Source organism: Metarhizium brunneum, chromosome 3 (assembly GCF_013426205.1).
Source record: "Metarhizium brunneum chromosome 3, complete sequence".
NCBI lineage: Eukaryota > Fungi > Ascomycota > Sordariomycetes > Hypocreales > Clavicipitaceae > Metarhizium > Metarhizium brunneum.
Window position 1 is genome coordinate 2637520 of NC_089424.1, and position 16141 is coordinate 2653660.

A 16141-nucleotide genomic window follows, 5' to 3' on the forward strand; every position below is an offset into this window, starting at 1 on the left:
CCGTGCCTTCGTCTCCGTGAATCATCAACGCTTTCCAGAAGTCTCCGAAAGACCAGCTTCCCATGTACGATACATAGTCTTCGTCTCTCCAAACTTGCGAATAACAAATGCCGCGCCATGGCCATTGTATTGAATTCGCTGGGCAAGGTAGAATTAACCTTCACAGTGGCCGTCATTGAGAAGCAATTCCAAGACAATTTGTCGACCGGGTAGCTCTGGATGACACATTGCAATCTTGACAGAGCCCTTGGACGTATCGCCAGCCAGCAGTGACTGTCCATTGGGTCCGTATGTTTGCTGTGACTGAGCTGCGTTACCGCCAGTCGGGCCACCGAGGCCAAAGTCGATGACTCGGACATCCCGTCCGGCAATAATCTGTCGAAGCCGACCGTTGCCTGCGTTGCGCACCTCCACGTAATCTTCGTTGAATAGTAAAAGATATTGCTTATACGTGGTCGCCCCTTTCGCTTTCTTTTGCTTGCCAGTATACTCCATGATCAGAGTGCGACTGACTTCACCATGCTTATCTACGTAAACAGCACAGTCTTCATACGTAACAATGAACTCGTTTGTATCCAGGCGAAACATGCCGAGTGGTTTTTGTTCCCGAATACGGCCTGCAATATTGGCAATTCCATGTGTCTTCAAGTCGGGAATTGACATTGGCTGCTTCTTGTCCAGTGTAAGCATTTCGACACCCTTGGACGTTGCGACGGCGATATAAGTCTGAAAGATGCTGAGTGAATAGCAATCGGTTGGCAAGTAGAACTCATCAAAATCGCGAAAGGTATCGGTGCTGCCACCACCCGACTTGCGGCCGCCGAAAAGCCGAGACTTCTTCTCGGTTGCCTTGTGCAAGATTGGTTCTAGAACTTTGAAAGATGTGTGCATGCCTTCCTTGCGCTTGTAAAATACTAGCAATCGCTCCTTCATACGCGCTGTCGCAAAATACGTCACATCCTTGGCAAGCCGTTGAGGTGCGCGTCGGGTGTTGTCGTTGACTGGTGCCGCAAATTCTGACACGGGGGCTATGACATCCAGCGGGTAAGAAATAAGTGACTTGTCTGCAATAATGAGACAAACCGAAAATTCCTCAAGTACAGCAATTTGGGTAACGCGGGAAATTTGCACAGACTGAACGTTGGCAGTTAGCTCAAGCTGTTTCTGGGGTCAAAGACACGAATCAAACGGTAGACTTACCCGAGTCCATCCGCGAGGATTAGAAGAGTCAGATATGTACACGCCGTAATCTGTACCGATAGCGATGACTGATTTTCCAAAGGCCGAGAAGCCCGTGGCACAGTTCACCTGTGCACGGCACACTGCAGCGGTGCCCTGTGCCGAGCCCAACACCTTGTCCAAGTCCTGGATAGCTCTGTCGAGGGGGGTACCCTTGACCGGAACACCCGATGCTCTTGCGTACACGGAACCGGTATCGTAATGGAAGGCAGCATCCGCTAACACGCGGAGCCTGAATGGTTCGGCATTCTGAGCATACAAGGCCTTGGCATGTCTTGTCTTGGCCTCGATGATGCTATTGCACCAATCAAGTCGGTCCCGGGCAGAGGATGCGTAGAGAGTGTACACTTCATGGCCAAGATGTTTCACCTTGAAAGGATACAAGATCTTGCCTTCCGTATCGTTTGACGTGGTGGGTACCAATGTATTTCCGGGTGCTGCAGGTGTATGCTCCAATCCGGGTCGACCAGCACCATTACTGGCTACCTTGTTCAGTTGAGCGCCTACCGGAGCAGCAGTGGCTCTGCCGAGAGGTGCGGTCAAGCCTTTTTGCTTCATGACCGGCTCATCGTTCATACTTTCAAGGAACAAGAGGGGCATCGGGATAGGCTGGGGTATACAGTTAGTATTAGGAACTCCCGCATGAACAAATTTCTGTAGACCTTACCTCTCTCGAAACATCGTACTTCCTTTCCCCCTTACCGTCCTTGGGCACAACGACCTTGGCAAGGATCAAATAATGGTCAAATAAAAGGGCGTGCGAGTCGACCCATCTCATGCCCTTCGAACCCATCCTCTGGAGCTCGCCCTGCATGATGAGAACTCTGCCCAGGTGGTCTAGATTCAGGACAGACTGGAAGCCTGGTCTGAGAACCAGCATTCGATCCAATTCCATCATCTGAACCCTCTTGTTGGTTTCTGCTACCTTGGCATCGCATTCAAGGGTGACGGTTTGAATCTCCTGGATCGCTTTTGCCAAGTTGGTCTTTTCTTCGCTGTCCCCAATCATTTTGTGCTCGACACTTTGGAGCAACAAGATGTAGCGCTGAAGACGTTGTACAGGGGTAATCAAAAAATGAGTCCAATCCTGCTTGGCGGACAGCTTGTCCTTCTGCTTATCTTCGAGGAATCGTTTGAAGAGCAAGTTTCGATCAGCTTCTTTTCTGACCATGTAGGCAGCTCGTGGGTAGCCAATGGCATACTCGGTATAAACGGATTTGGCCTTCCGGATCCATTCACGGAATAAGTCGCTGAAGCCTGAGATCCACGGACCCTGTTCCTGCTGACGATATTTGAGCTGGGCCAGGAGATGATCTTTGTTGATATGAACAACGGTATCCAGCATTCCGAACACTGCTGTCAAGAACTTATCCCGCTTGTCGGGATGGATAATGGGCGGGGCCCTTGTTCTCAGGTCATCTCTGTACAACCTTCGGAAAATGTCGAGTTGCTTGATGTAATTCTCTTCGCCTGTGACAATTTCATGAAGAATGTTTTGGCGTTCGACTTCCTTTTTTGGTTTCGAATCAACAACTTCCTTTGTCAGTTTATAAAAGGTATGCCATGCATCAGCACCTTGCACTTCTTCAGAGAGAACCTCCAAATCAACCTTCTTCAGAGTTCGGGTACAGTAATGAGAATAGCAACGGCCACTCATCTCAACATCATGAAGCTTAGGTGCGTAGCAGCCCGATCCGGTCAACTGCCATAGTACACCCGAAATGTGGCCGTCGCCAAATTTGACCCATTCCTCATCTGGAAGAAGAACTTGAGACTCGAGCATGCCGGATACTACCTGACTGCTCAAAGCTTCAGCGTCCGCGACATTCATGGTGGGTATCTTGTATACGAAGAGATTCGTTACAGCCTCTTCGATAGCTTTCTCTTTTAGATCCGGTTCGCCTTCGCCCATGTTGCGAATCCAAGTCTCGATATGACTTAATGCCCATGGCGCTTTACAGTCGTTGAAATCGCTAGATGTGAGCTTCGATGGCACAAATCTTCTTTTCCGTCCGCTGGGCAAAGTGATACTATCGAAAGCGCCGGATGCAGCCACAGGTGCTCTGTCATAGTCGAAAGCTGGGCCTTGTTGTGTGATCTGGTGATTGCGATTCATCTTCCTTCGTTCTTCAGCAGCATCCGTTCTCGACCTTGCCGGGGCCTGGATCTGCGGCGTATGGCTACGGCCACCCAGAGATACGGATCGTTCTGGGTGTAGCGTCTGCTGAGCCCCATGCTGGTAAAAGGTTTCAGGGCCATCGGCCTGATAGTATCTCGCATCAGCATTGATGGAATGATCATGTTGGTGTTGCGACCGAACACTGTTATGAACAGAGAGCATAGAGCTGCTATCAGAGCCAGGACCGGGAGGCAGAGCAGGGAGCGGACGATTCGAAAGGCCAGGGTGATAGAATAGATCTTGGTAATCGTCTCTGGTGGGCGATTCGGTTCCACTGTGTTGGGAATGAATGGAAACGCGTTCTTCCCCTCCCTCGTCGAAGCTGAGCCTGTGAGCGTCTGGGGCTTGCAGCCCCCCTGTGCCTACATAATCCATTCCAGCATTGTTAAAGGCAGCAGCATGGTCGTAACTCTCCCTGAGAGAGTTGTAATATCCCGGCGTTGGCAATGGCCTAGGTCCATCTAGCATCGAAGAGGATCCAGGTGGGGAACCGATGTCTGCACCGTAAGCCAAGGTCCCAGCATACCCTCCACTCAGCATGCCAATATCCATACCGCCTAAGTCGCTATCACTACTGTGATTCAGTTCCTCTGGAGGAGGTGCCGGAAAGTTGGATTGGATAGTCGCAGTGGGCGCAGCCATTGTAGTTGGGAGTGGAGCAGCTGGGGCAAGATCCGTGCCACTATACATGAATGTACCGCCACCAAATCGCTGGTCATCGAGCTCCGCCTGTTGCATTGCTAGCAGCCCGGCTGTTCCCTCTGGATCGTCGTCGTCGTCGTCGTCGTCGTCAAACCGCGGTCGACTTGATCCCCGGCCGGGAGAGGTTCGACTCCCCGGAGAATGGGCTGACGCCGAGCTGTAGCCTCTGAGTCTCTGGGTTTGGTCGTCGAAGGCTTGGCTACCAATGGGTGACGGCCTGCGTTGAGAGTGATATTCAGAGCCTCCAAGCTCCGCCTCTATGTCTTGCATAATGGTCTCTTGGGCGATTCTTTCCTCATCCACGTCATCATTGGCCAGGGGACGCCCATGTTCGTCCCATGGCGTCGTCTCTTCGGGAACGTCTTCCATTGGCCGACTCGGAAGTGGTGCATTCGTGGGGTGTCGTTGAAGTCCAGGAGATGACTGAGCTTGCATGTAGGGAGAAGTCCTGGGAGAGGATTGGGAATCTGAGGGATGGCGGGTAAAGTATGAGTGCTGGTCATTGCTGGCTGTGTAATTTGGGCCTACTGGAATGTGAGATGAGTTGGGATAGGGAGCCTGGGTTTGAGATGTTGAAGTCGGATAGGGAGCAACACCATTGGACCCATAAGAAGAATATTGAGTGGACGAGTGGTAATTTGACGGGTCGTACGTGGGTGTTTGGCTTATAGGGTTGGAACCAGTAAAGGATGAAGGACTGGTTGGAAAAGACTGTTGGAAGCTGGACGAAAAGGAAGGAGAGCGCACAGGTTGCGAAAACGTCGACGTGTGCGATGCACTTGGAGAGTGTCCATATGATGGCGAGCCTGCTGTTCCCACGCCGGCCGCGTAGCCTTGATCATGTGCAGCATATCCATATCCGTGATGAGACGCTTGCCTTTGAGGGACGGAGTTTGTGGCGGCATATGCGGCAGGATTGTAAGCTTGGGGAGTGTAGTTTGTAGCTGGTGGAGATGGAGTGTGGTATGAACCAGCGCTCGAAGTCGAGAATCGTTGTGCCGAATGATATGGCAGCGTCGAGGCCTGCGATCTGTGATAGGCGGAATTTGAGGAGGGCGAGAAACTTTGAGGGTTATATCCCGACTGCGATGGTGTCGGAGGGGTCGGATCTTGATATTGGTGTTGATAGCCGGCCATGGCACTGCTGGTGGAAGCATATCGATTCACGGGCACATTGCCGCCACGGCCAACAGGCCCCCCCGTCAAGAACAGCTCGTCCTCGCCACGGGTGAAGGAAGCGGTCCGGTTATGGTTCTGAGTGTAGTATCCAGCATCGTCGCCGGTGTTGAAGCTCGGTCTTCGGCCCACACCGGATGCACTTGTGGCCTGATGAGTGCCGTGTTGATCTTGTTGTTGGCCAGCTACAGTATACTGCACCGGAGGGACAGAGCCATAGCGGCGCTGGTCGTCGCCGCGAAAGGACATGGCGAACACAAGCCAAGTCGAGGCACCGGCAGCAGACGATGCTGCCGTTGGGGGAAAAGGATGCCGTCGATGCTGGGGATGGTAGAGTTTGTCGCACACATGCACGGGCACCCCAAGCGTCGACGAGGTGGTGGTGGTGGTGGTGGTGGTGGTGTTCAGGTGGTGGTGTCGTGGTGTCGTGGGACGGCTGAACCCCGCGGGTCAATGTTGTCGCGCCGCGCCGCCGAGAGCGAGGAAGCGAGAGAAGTCGGTGCTTGGATAGGATGCAGGCGGGCAGCGGCTGGGCTGGTGGTATTGGCCGCCAAGAGCCGCATCGGATTTGGATTCGACTCTGCGGAGACGCATGGGTCAATTGCTTGATTGATTGTGGGCGCCCACGATTTGGATGCTTACAACAGATTAAGCGTGTGCTGTCGCCTCTGGTTGAGGAAGCGCTTTGCCTGACGAACGTGAGCGGGGGCAGGAAGGTCCAGCCCTTGCCATGTCAAGCGACATGGAAGGGTTCAAGCTGGGTTCCAGGCTGCGATTTGCACTTTTGCGACTCTGGCCCAACTCTTGTTGCACAACTGGGGTTCTCGTCCGGCCTGATTGCTTACATACATACATGTGGCAGATGGGAAACACGATGGGAACTCCCGAGCTTTGTCTTCCTACTCCGTGAAGCCAAGCCGTGCCAAGTGGCTGTGCGGCTCGCCCATCTCCAACTCCAACAAAGGACCTTTCTGCAATATTGACAGGGCTGAAGGAAGCGAGGCAATTATGGGGAACAGTTGTGGTTGTGGCTGAGCAAGTGCCCAGACGCTGGATGACGCTTGACGGATGGGCATTCGTACCACAAACTTGCGCATTCAATGGCGACATGGAACGCTGAGGGAGAGAGCTGCGGCGGTGCACCAGTCGGCGACGCCTGGGGAACATTTGAAGCCTCAACACCGAGATGCTAGCCATCCATGTTGAAGCTCATCACATGTTTGCACACAAGACGTCGAAGCATTTCTGGTTTCCTAAAGTCCGTACGGAGTGCCACTGTTTAAAGGGTCTGGCTATACAGAGCACTACAGAATTTCTAGATCATTTCTGCTCCGAAGCCCACGTCGCTTATTAGAGATCAAACTGGCCCTGTACGGAGTACTCAGTGCTCCGTACTACTGTCGGGCATAAATGCAGCACGACATGTGTGCGGCGCCCCTTCCCTTGGCAATTGAACAGAGCCGCAACGTCGCCGCCACAGGAGGCTTGGAGGCCTGTGGGTATTGGGCTGGTAGTACTCCGTACTTGGGTTGCTTTGGCATGACGAGTGACGACGGTCGCTGAAACTCTCTCCAGTCGCACCTTCCAGTCTCGTCCACTGGAGTGCTGCTCATCAACCTATCAGAGTCTGCCGAGCAGCAAACGTCCCCAATCCCCTTCTTTGAGTCATTCTATTCTCAGTGAATTTACTCACATGCATCTTTACTTGACCCGTGACTGTGACTATTGCGTGCTGTACGAATCGTACGCTTGACTAGGCGCTTGGACGCCATTACGAACCGTGATGTTTTGTCTCGTTGTCAGGGGCTCTCCTAACAGCCAACAGTTTCACACGAGTTCACACACCAGCCTGACATTGAAACAGACAATACGGAGTACTTGATGATGAAAACTGTTGACAGTGACAGATATTCTCCGAGGCTTCGCCATTTGTCATTGCAACGTTGCGCAACGACCGGCGTCGAACCAGGACATTTTCTTCAACGAGTCTCGACTCCGCTGGAAGAAGGCATTCGCTGCTTGTTGTCCCTGGGGTACGTGGAGGGTAAGAAAAAAGCAGGGTCTGAAACGTGGCTTACGACGTCTATATTGGCTGTCAAATTCATTAAAAAGAAGAAGAGAAAGAGAAAGAACGCTCTGGGTCGGTTTGGCTGCTGATTCATATTCGGCCCTCGAGATGCAGGGCCAGCCGGGCTTGAAAATCGTCTGGTTGCTTTTGCAGTAACTGCAGCGACGCCGATCCATTCATGGCAGGGCTACGTATGTTCACATGATTTTGCGTACGTGGCCAATTTTTTTGTAATTTTTATGCTTCAAGTATGTTTCGTTTCTGGTATCACGTTTTGTACTGTATTGATTGCTGCCTCTGTGATTGCTTTGCTATTTTCTTGATGACATGATTCAGCCTTAGCGCCAACCATTTCGGAGTTTCGCAATAAGCTTGTATTTGCAACCTTCTTCCTTCCAGGATTATCCTCGTCCAACGCTTCCTATGTGCACTTGGGTTCGCAGCAGGATGGCACCGTGATTCCGGCCATGTAAGTTCCGTGTCCGGCCTCATCGGTCAGTAGGATAAATCCCGAGTCGCCCGGACCCGAGGCAAAACCATTGCGGTCTAAGCCCTAGCAGCGTAGATGGTAATTACTCAAAAATAGCATGTTGACGGCAATAGCTGCGATTTCCGCCGGCAATAAATCGCCCGCTAGTTCTGTCGATCAAGGCGAAGCTTGAGTAAGTACGCGGCAATGTCCAGCACAACATCCATAGAGCCACTAGCAAGAAAGAAGTCGCCCTATTACCCCATTAAACATCTCTTGTCAGCGGCGTGCTCTTCACTCCTTTGCGCAGAAGGCAAGTCAGTCAACCCTACACCACCACATCAAGGTCTTCTTTAGCAACAAAACTCTCCGCTCTTCTACATCTGTGGGAAAGACATTCAACAGCTGACCGTGGCGTACGAGTTGGAAACCATCGTGAATAAAAGTGTGAAATCGCACCTCACTTTAACATCATTTCCCGTCCAGTGTCACCAACTTCCAGCTTTGGCGGTTGTAATGAAGTGTGGTATGTCGCCGCAAGTTAAACAACAACACGACCAGTTCAGGCGCAGCATTGGCCCATCGACTGACTCGTTGTCAAACCAATAAACGGCGCCCTTGAATATACACAAATACAATACCGAGCTAAGCTAGTCTTCAGCCAACACTTTCAACATTGTGAACTGGTCTCGGTAGGGAAGCTAGTGTGTGAGTCAGTGTGACCAACGGGTATTTTGGCCCCCAAATCCACTGTTCACAACATACAACCATGGAATAGAGGCGGTGACTGGAGCTTGATTCATTCTAAGACTATAGCTTTAATGTCAAACGTCACATGTAATACTACGCTTGGAGCTCAGTTTGCAACGCAGTCGGGCCTGGGCCGTAGGCTTCGCACCCATGCAAGACACTCATCGAATGTCTCAACCGAGATAGATTGAAGAATCTGTATCTGAAAGCAAAAATCGAGTTGATAATATATTTGCTAGTCCATGCTATGTTGAAAACCGACTTTAATATCCTTTCAGAGGAATACATGCATTGCTAGACACCACAAACTTTTTGTTAGCAGACGCTCTCTCGAGGTTCATATGCCATCTAACAGCCAAATCAGTCAGTTATGCTGTGCTAACATCGGGAGTCCAGCGGCCTTCAGGTCCGTGTTGACTTCTTCCAAGTGATCCAAAAAATGGGCCTTCAAATTATCCCATTGATGGGGGTCACTTGTATGAAGGTACTTGGACCCGTCGCCCTGTGTCGCCCATTTCGTAAGCAATACCGGCACGCTGATATGAAACATGAACGCCATCGTATCTTCACAGATAATCACATTCTCCAACTCGCGAGTGGTGGCATCTTTCCACGTATCGTACGTTTCGCCATGGGGCATGTAGCTCGCTTCGTAGCTCAGGCCGCCACCATCCAAGACATGACTAGATCCACCATATTTTCCATATATCAAACCCATAATCTCAGTGCTCATATTCCGGTGATAGTATGGCGGCCGAAAGGTATCTTCTGCCGTGATCCATTTCTTTGTGAAAACTAGGAAGTCACTGAGTGATACACCAGGGACTTTGGATTTGGCCGTTAAAACACAGTAGATTGTCGGGTCGGCTTGATCTTTGTTTGCATTTGCCATGTTGACAAACTTCTCCATGGCGTATTTGTAGGGAACCAAATTGCCGTGCCATGCCACAACATCGAATGGAGAGTGGTTTTGCTTGCAATTATGCAAGGTGCTTGCCAGCTTGTACGTAATTGTCCATGGCGTGTCATCAATGTCGAAACTAGCCACTGGAGACTCAAAATCCCTCGGGAGTGCTAGGCCATTCGATCCAACGACACCGAGTTCCGGAAGTTCGTAGTGCGTACCGAAAACCTCTTGTATATAGCCTCTTACCGGCCCATCTGGGAGAAGAACACGAAAACGGATTCCAGCTGGAATTACCACGACTTCTCCAGGACGTGCCATAATCCAGCCCAGTTCGGTTTGTATATTTAGTCTGCCGTGTTGAGGCAAAATTAGGAATTCGCCGTCGTTGTTGGAGAATGCCGAGTGTCCCATTGAGATATTCGCTGAGAAAACATGGACCGCGACACCTTCTCTAAGGGTGGGATCTCCTTGGCCGCCAATGGTCTTGATACCCTGGATAAAGTCGGTGCCAGCAGATGATGATCCATGTTCAATAGGCTCTAGGATAGGAAATGGATCCCATGCTTGCTGTGATGCGACAAACTCCACGTTGTGGTTCGATGGAGAGAAGCAAGATTCGATCTGCCACATCGTGTTAGAATTGCACCAACCATCTCTCGAGAAACTCACATTCACATTGAGATTAGGATCTGGGGAAACGCGGCCATGAGCCACCGACGGCCGAATCCTGTACATCCATACATGTCGGATCGCATCCCTAGAGCTCAATACGGGAGCCCCATTCAACTGCTCTGAATATAAACCATACTTCACTCGTTGAGGAACATTTTGCCCTTTGGGTAATACATTAGGCACAGCTTCTGATGCAAACCGGTTCCCAAATCCAATTTGGTACGAGTGAGGATCTGCTTCAGAAGTGTTTGTCAAGAAGGCCGCTTTAGCGGTGGCAGTCATCTTGCCCTCCGCCATATTTGCTTTGGCAAGACAGTTGAGACGGCAAATAAGGCGCGGTGCGGAGTGGGCGCGAGCGATTTCTTATCACTCACGACGGAATTGATGCTGTCTGGTACTAAAACGCCACTAAAAATGAGTGACTAGAAGCTTAAATCGGACTACCATGGAAACAGTGGTGGTCCTCTATTGAACTTGGCTTAGAACGGAATCCTTGCCGACAGAGGATGCACTGCGCCTTCTTGACCGATAACTGATGGTGAAGTGGTCCATGTGTTGGTCATTGGGTAAAATTTCGAGACTGCCTAAGAGATATGTCCCAGGTGTCTCGCGATGCAGGACTCAACACAAGAGAAAGGGTCCTTCACTCCGCCAAACCTCTAGAGACCCTGATATACTGGCATCGACATGTGGAATGAATTGAACAACAGCTCTATGATCCTCCCGGCTATACTATAACCTAGCCATGCGAAAATTCATATCACGCCCGCTGTACCTGGAGCCACCAGACTGCCAGAAGGACTTTTTTGATGTGGCTTTGAACTTTGCCTCCGGCAAGATGTGGTGCTGGTCTTGGCGTTGGAGCGCAGACTTGCCGGCGGCAAGCCAGAGACAATGGGCCATAGTGCATGTTGCAGGGCTCCTCTCGGTTATCATCACACTGCAGGACATCGTGCATTTCGATTAGGCGTGGGCACGGAGCGATTCCGTGCAAGGGCGAACTTGTATTAGTGCGGAAACCAGTTGGATATCAGATTGATGGTGGTCGGGACTCGGGAGCCTCGAAATTACCAGCCAGTCCGTACTCCGTACCCGAGTCACCATCTACGCGCACGAGAAGGTGAAAAGCTCGATTCGCCTGGCTGCACACCAAAGGCACAATGGTCGACAGGTATGGACTTTGGTGCCCATGTTCCGTAATTGCCGGTCTCTAGACCGTTGTGCCTGGCTCCGAATCATCTCCGTAAGGCATCGTGGTTGCACCTAGAAAACGATGCCCTATACAGAACCAGCCGCATGAATCCAGTGTCCAATGATGGCTCAGCTTGCCAGATAAAGAAGCCTCATCCTGTGTTGAGACATGAAGTGCGGAGGTGAAAATGTGGCTGTCGGCTAAATGGCATATGACCCGTAACATGCGGAGGTGTCCCCCGCCTTCTAGCTCACTGTTCATGCTGGTGTGGACCAGTATGACACGACGTGAAAAATCATCATGCCGTTTGCTAACAAATGTTCCCTGTTGTCACGATCAAGACTGGAGTCCTGTGCTGCCATCTCAAGTTCTCACCGCAGCATTGCCGAAAATAGCACCCAAGCACCCTAGCGAACAGGGGGGGATACAATCTAATACCACCTAGCCGGCTAGTTCCCAGTAGTGAATCATGGTGCTGTAAAACAAGCGACTCGAATTCGAGAATGATAATGCTTTGACAGGAGGCCTATTTCTGAAGTAACTCTCGAGCGTTAGTTGAGCCTCGACTCTGGAACAAACGAGGAAGGAAAGGGAAGCAGGCTTTGGCTTGGTCAGGCTGTGTGCCTGCCGCGAGCTGTCATACATGGACAGCTGTCCGCAGATGCCCACTTGTGCACGCACAAAAACGCAGGCACATCACCTGTAGCTTGGCCCGTGCTGTTGGCAGGTTCTCTTGACTCCTTACGGAGTAATTCCTAGCACTTTCTAGTTGCCTGTGTACCTTCGGTACGGAGTACCTCCTTAGAACGGATCTGTCAGCCAGTCTCGCAAAGCCACCAACAGCTTCTCTCCGCCTTCGTTTTCGTGTCACCATCGTGCTTTGTCTTCGCCATACAACGTCCATATTTCAGTGATACAGGACCGCCTCTCCACACCGTACTTCCAACACCCCGACACAAACCGCTATCGCCCACACGCCCTACCCCATTGGTTGATCTGCCTAGGGACTGGGTTCCCAACTGCGAGTAAGACTCTTTGTTGCGGGCGTGAGCAGCCGTAGGTGTGAGGTTGTCTTGTCTGACTTTGATAGCCTGTCCGAGTGTGGTTCACTCAGTTCTATGCTCTACGGTGAATTTTGCCGGTAGAGGCCTGGCCTGCATTACACAGGAGAGGTCTACCGACCAACGCCTGAACGGGCGAGGGAAAAGGGGAGGGCTTTTTAAGCGGACGTTGGGACGCCATGGATTTCTGGACGCTTCTGACCACCAGGTGCTCTACCCTTGTGTCTGTTGCTATTTCCGTGTTAGTTGGATACCACTTATTAAAGCTGTTATCAAAGCGCGGTCGTGGGCATCTCCCGCTTCCCCCAGGCCCGCCTGGAGAACCAATATTGGGTCATTTGCGTGTTATCCCGACAGATAACCCCGAATACGCCTATATGAAATGGTCCGAGGAATACAAGTCGGACATTTTATCCTTCCATGTCCTCGGCCAACCAGTCATTGTTCTCAACTCAGTCCGTGCCGCAGTTGACCTGCTTGACAAACGAGGTGCCAATTATTGTGACAGGCCAAGATTTGTCCTATTTGAAATCATGGGATGGGGCAAAACGCTTACCTTCTTACCCTGGGGACAGACTTTCAGGACGCACCGTCGAATTCTGCAGAAGAATTTCCAAAAAAGTAATATTGTGCAATACCGCCCGGTCCAAGAACGGGAAACTGCCTTGATGTTGCAAGGCATACTTGCGAGACCTACCTTGTGGGATACCGCTATTCGACGGTTTGCTACCGCTGTTGTTCTCGGTATCGGCTTTGGCATCAAGGTGGAACAGGACAACGACCCATTCATCCAAGTTGCTGCGGACGCTAGCTACGCTTTAGCTCATGGAGGTGCCCCTGCAGGAACTCCTGTCGACTTCTTCCCATTTCTCAACTCCTTACCGTCTTGGTTTCATGATCGTTCGCTCAAATTTGCCAGGGATTGGAAATGGGCCATTTGTAACTTGCATGACAAGCCTTTCGATGCTGTGTTGGCCTCCGAAGAAATGCCTGATTCTCTTATGCAAGACATGGTTGACCAGAGACAAGCCCAAATTGAAAAGGGTGAGCAGCCCGAGTTATCGCATGACGATATCAAGGGAGCAGCTGGCGCTGTTTTTGCAGCTGGCCAAGATACAACATGGGCAACTATAACTGTGTTTATTCTAAACATGCTCCTACACCCCGGGATACAGACCAAAGCACAAGGTCTACTGGACAAGGTTACCGGCCGCAACAGACTTCCAAATTTCAATGATAGACCACAGCTCCCGTACATTGACTATATCGTCCAGGAAACATTAAGATGGTGTCCTGTATCTCCTATGGGAATCCCACACAAGTCATTGGAAGACGACACTTATAATGGCTACTTCATCCCTGCAGGATCTTTCGTGTGTGCAAATGCCCGAGCCATGACCCACGATGGACGGACATTTAAAGAACCGGATAACTTCAATCCCGATAGATATGCGACCGAAGAAGACGGCGGTTTAGGGGAGCCTTTTCCGGTTGGCCAATTTGGTTATGGCCGTAGAGTATGCGTCGGCAAACACCTCGCAGAAGCGAGTGTTTGGATAGTGGTAGCAACCATGCTAAGCACTATGAACATTGAACCAGTCAGAGATGAGAACGGAAAGGTGGTTGTACCCAAAGTAGAGCTTACTAATGGCTTGACAAGTCATCCAAAGCCTTTTCAGTGTCGAATTGTACCGAGAGATGAAAGAAGTGCTAATATTGTTCGAAGCGCAACGACATGACGAATCGCATGGTTCTTGTTTAACAGGCTTATGACACAGAATGCAAAACAATTGTCACACCGATTATATCTGTCATGACTGGCCTCACTACTCCACTGGTTCTAAATGAGCTCTTCCAGTTTTCAGATCCCGCGCGCATAGCCACAGCACGATGGGAACGCAAAAGAAGCTAAACACCAAGCTCCCCCCAAAGACTAGTGCATGATACGTCCACGCATTGCTCTCATCCAAATGTTTTACCTGGCAAACAATGGCCCAAGGCAATACGTAAAGCAAGTTGCTTGCCAAACTCTGCCAGAGATACCACTTTGGTCGAGTTGCCAGCAGAACAGCAGCCAACTGCGTCGAAACGGCATACAAGATGTAGCACCAGTCAATAGTCTTCCACATGTGGGCTGTCACTTTGGCGACGTCGTTGTTTCTACTAAGAAACTTTGCAAAAGGCCGTGCTCCCCAGAAGGAAAGAAAGACGCAGATAGGAACTTCAAAAACCAAAGCAATGAAAATCGACTTACACGCCGGTCGGGCAATACCGAGCAAGCTCCCTAGACTGACGTTGGTCACACCGGCAGACCGTCTCTTCCAGATGCCCCATTTGTGCCCTACAAATGTCAATGTTGTTGCCTCGAGTGCAGAAACGGGAACCATGACAAGGCCCCAGCGGATGGTGTTGAAGACGCTCCATGCCGTAGCGTACGTTATTCCCAAGCTGGTAATGTTGGCAATCAACCAGAGGTATAAAGCGTTCCGAACTGCTGATTCAATAAAGGCCGGCATTCCACGTGGACCCAGGACCTTCAAGAGCGCTTGAATCGAGGGTTTCGGTGTCGTTGACCGTCCTCCTCCTTCGTCTCCCTCCCGCTCCCCCTCCTCATACTCTTCCCCATTCCCCTGCTTACGGCGTCGGTGCACAGCAAGCAAGTACGCCAGGCCACTAAATGCAGCGGTCAGATTACAAGTAACCTGAATACCAGCCTGCATATTCACACTGGGCGTGTGTCGTCCCACATGAAACGTTGAAATCAGCAACATGTCCAATACGATATTGACCGCAAACTTGATACTGCTCAGCAAAAGGGGAATATCAGGTCGATCCAACGGCCTCGCTGACGCATTAACAGCCGCCTCGATGGCACTGCCGAGGGCGGAAAATGCGCTGATCCGTACGTAGGTTATGCTGCCGAGGCGCACTTCAACGGGCACGAAGCTCTTGGCGAAAGCCCTGGCGGCGACGAGGATTACTATGGACATGAGTAGGCCGAGAATTGATTGGGCAAGAATGAGGGTGTATGTCAAGGACAGGCGGTGGGTGTAGGGCGCCGTGGTGTCACCGATGGTAGACCATGCTGCTCGGGGGAGGCCATCGTTTACGACTTCCGCGATGGTCGTGATGTATGTGTACGTGCTTCAGCCTTTTGTCAGCCAAGTCTAGTGATCACTGATGAGTGCAGAGCAGGGGAGGGCCAGCAGACTCTGTCGTCACAACCATTCGTGGATCAATATTCGCAACCCACAGTTTCACAAGTGTTCCGTACAGAGCGGGCAGTGTAAAGGAAAAGACGTTGAGCCACAAAGCACCGCTGTACTGGGCCCTCGCCCAGCGATGCTTGTAGAAACAGAGGAGCCCGGGCATGATGTGAAGACAGGGGAGGAGGATTCACCATTTGCATCGCCACTGGGACTTTGTATTTTGACGGGATGGGTGTATGCTGTGTAACTCGAGATGCGAGGTTGCTTTTGTCACTTCCGTGCGGGGGCGTTTCTCTAAAACGGCATGCCGCTTCAAGCCATCAATATCCCGTGTCTCATATCCCTCCACGGTCAGCATGCGGTTGACTTGTGAGAACGGGCTTGAACTGGGCGTGCTATAGTATCCTGAGGTTCGCTCCTGAGGAGGCAATCAGAGTTGTGTTACACTCAAAGAAATTGATACTTTGAATCTGCCACGACTCATGAGCACCCCATCATTGAACATGGGAATTATGCC

The 16141-nt window shown here is 51.1% G+C and overlaps 4 protein-coding genes across 4 annotated transcripts; 1 reads left to right on the forward strand and 3 right to left on the reverse strand.

Annotated features, from left to right (window-relative positions):
* Positions 1 to 153: 153 nt before the first annotated feature.
* rgf3 (Rho1 guanine nucleotide exchange factor 3) lies at positions 154 to 5545 on the reverse strand (the record flags this gene model as incomplete). The annotated part of the gene is made up of 3 exons (XM_014689133.1): positions 154 to 1134; positions 1201 to 1848; positions 1907 to 5545. The coding sequence occupies 3 exons, from the start codon at positions 5543 to 5545 to the stop codon at positions 154 to 156; spliced, it is 5268 nt and encodes a 1755-aa protein (XP_014544619.1).
* Positions 5546 to 8947: 3402 nt separating this feature from the next.
* Positions 8948 to 10459, reverse strand: hmgA_1 (Homogentisate 1,2-dioxygenase; the record flags this gene model as incomplete). The annotated part of the gene is made up of 2 exons (XM_014689134.1): positions 8948 to 10111; positions 10160 to 10459. The coding sequence occupies 2 exons, from the start codon at positions 10457 to 10459 to the stop codon at positions 8948 to 8950; spliced, it is 1464 nt and encodes a 487-aa protein (XP_014544620.1).
* Positions 10460 to 12594: 2135 nt separating this feature from the next.
* Positions 12595 to 14154, forward strand: psiH (Tryptamine 4-monooxygenase; the record flags this gene model as incomplete). The annotated part of the gene is made up of 1 exon (XM_066130698.1): positions 12595 to 14154. The coding sequence occupies one exon, from the start codon at positions 12595 to 12597 to the stop codon at positions 14152 to 14154; it is 1560 nt and encodes a 519-aa protein (XP_065986676.1).
* Positions 14155 to 14241: 87 nt separating this feature from the next.
* G6M90_00g060530 (uncharacterized protein) lies at positions 14242 to 15787 on the reverse strand (the record flags this gene model as incomplete). The annotated part of the gene is made up of 2 exons (XM_066130699.1): positions 14242 to 15559; positions 15627 to 15787. The coding sequence occupies 2 exons, from the start codon at positions 15785 to 15787 to the stop codon at positions 14242 to 14244; spliced, it is 1479 nt and encodes a 492-aa protein (XP_065986823.1).
* Positions 15788 to 16141: the final 354 nt, after the last annotated feature.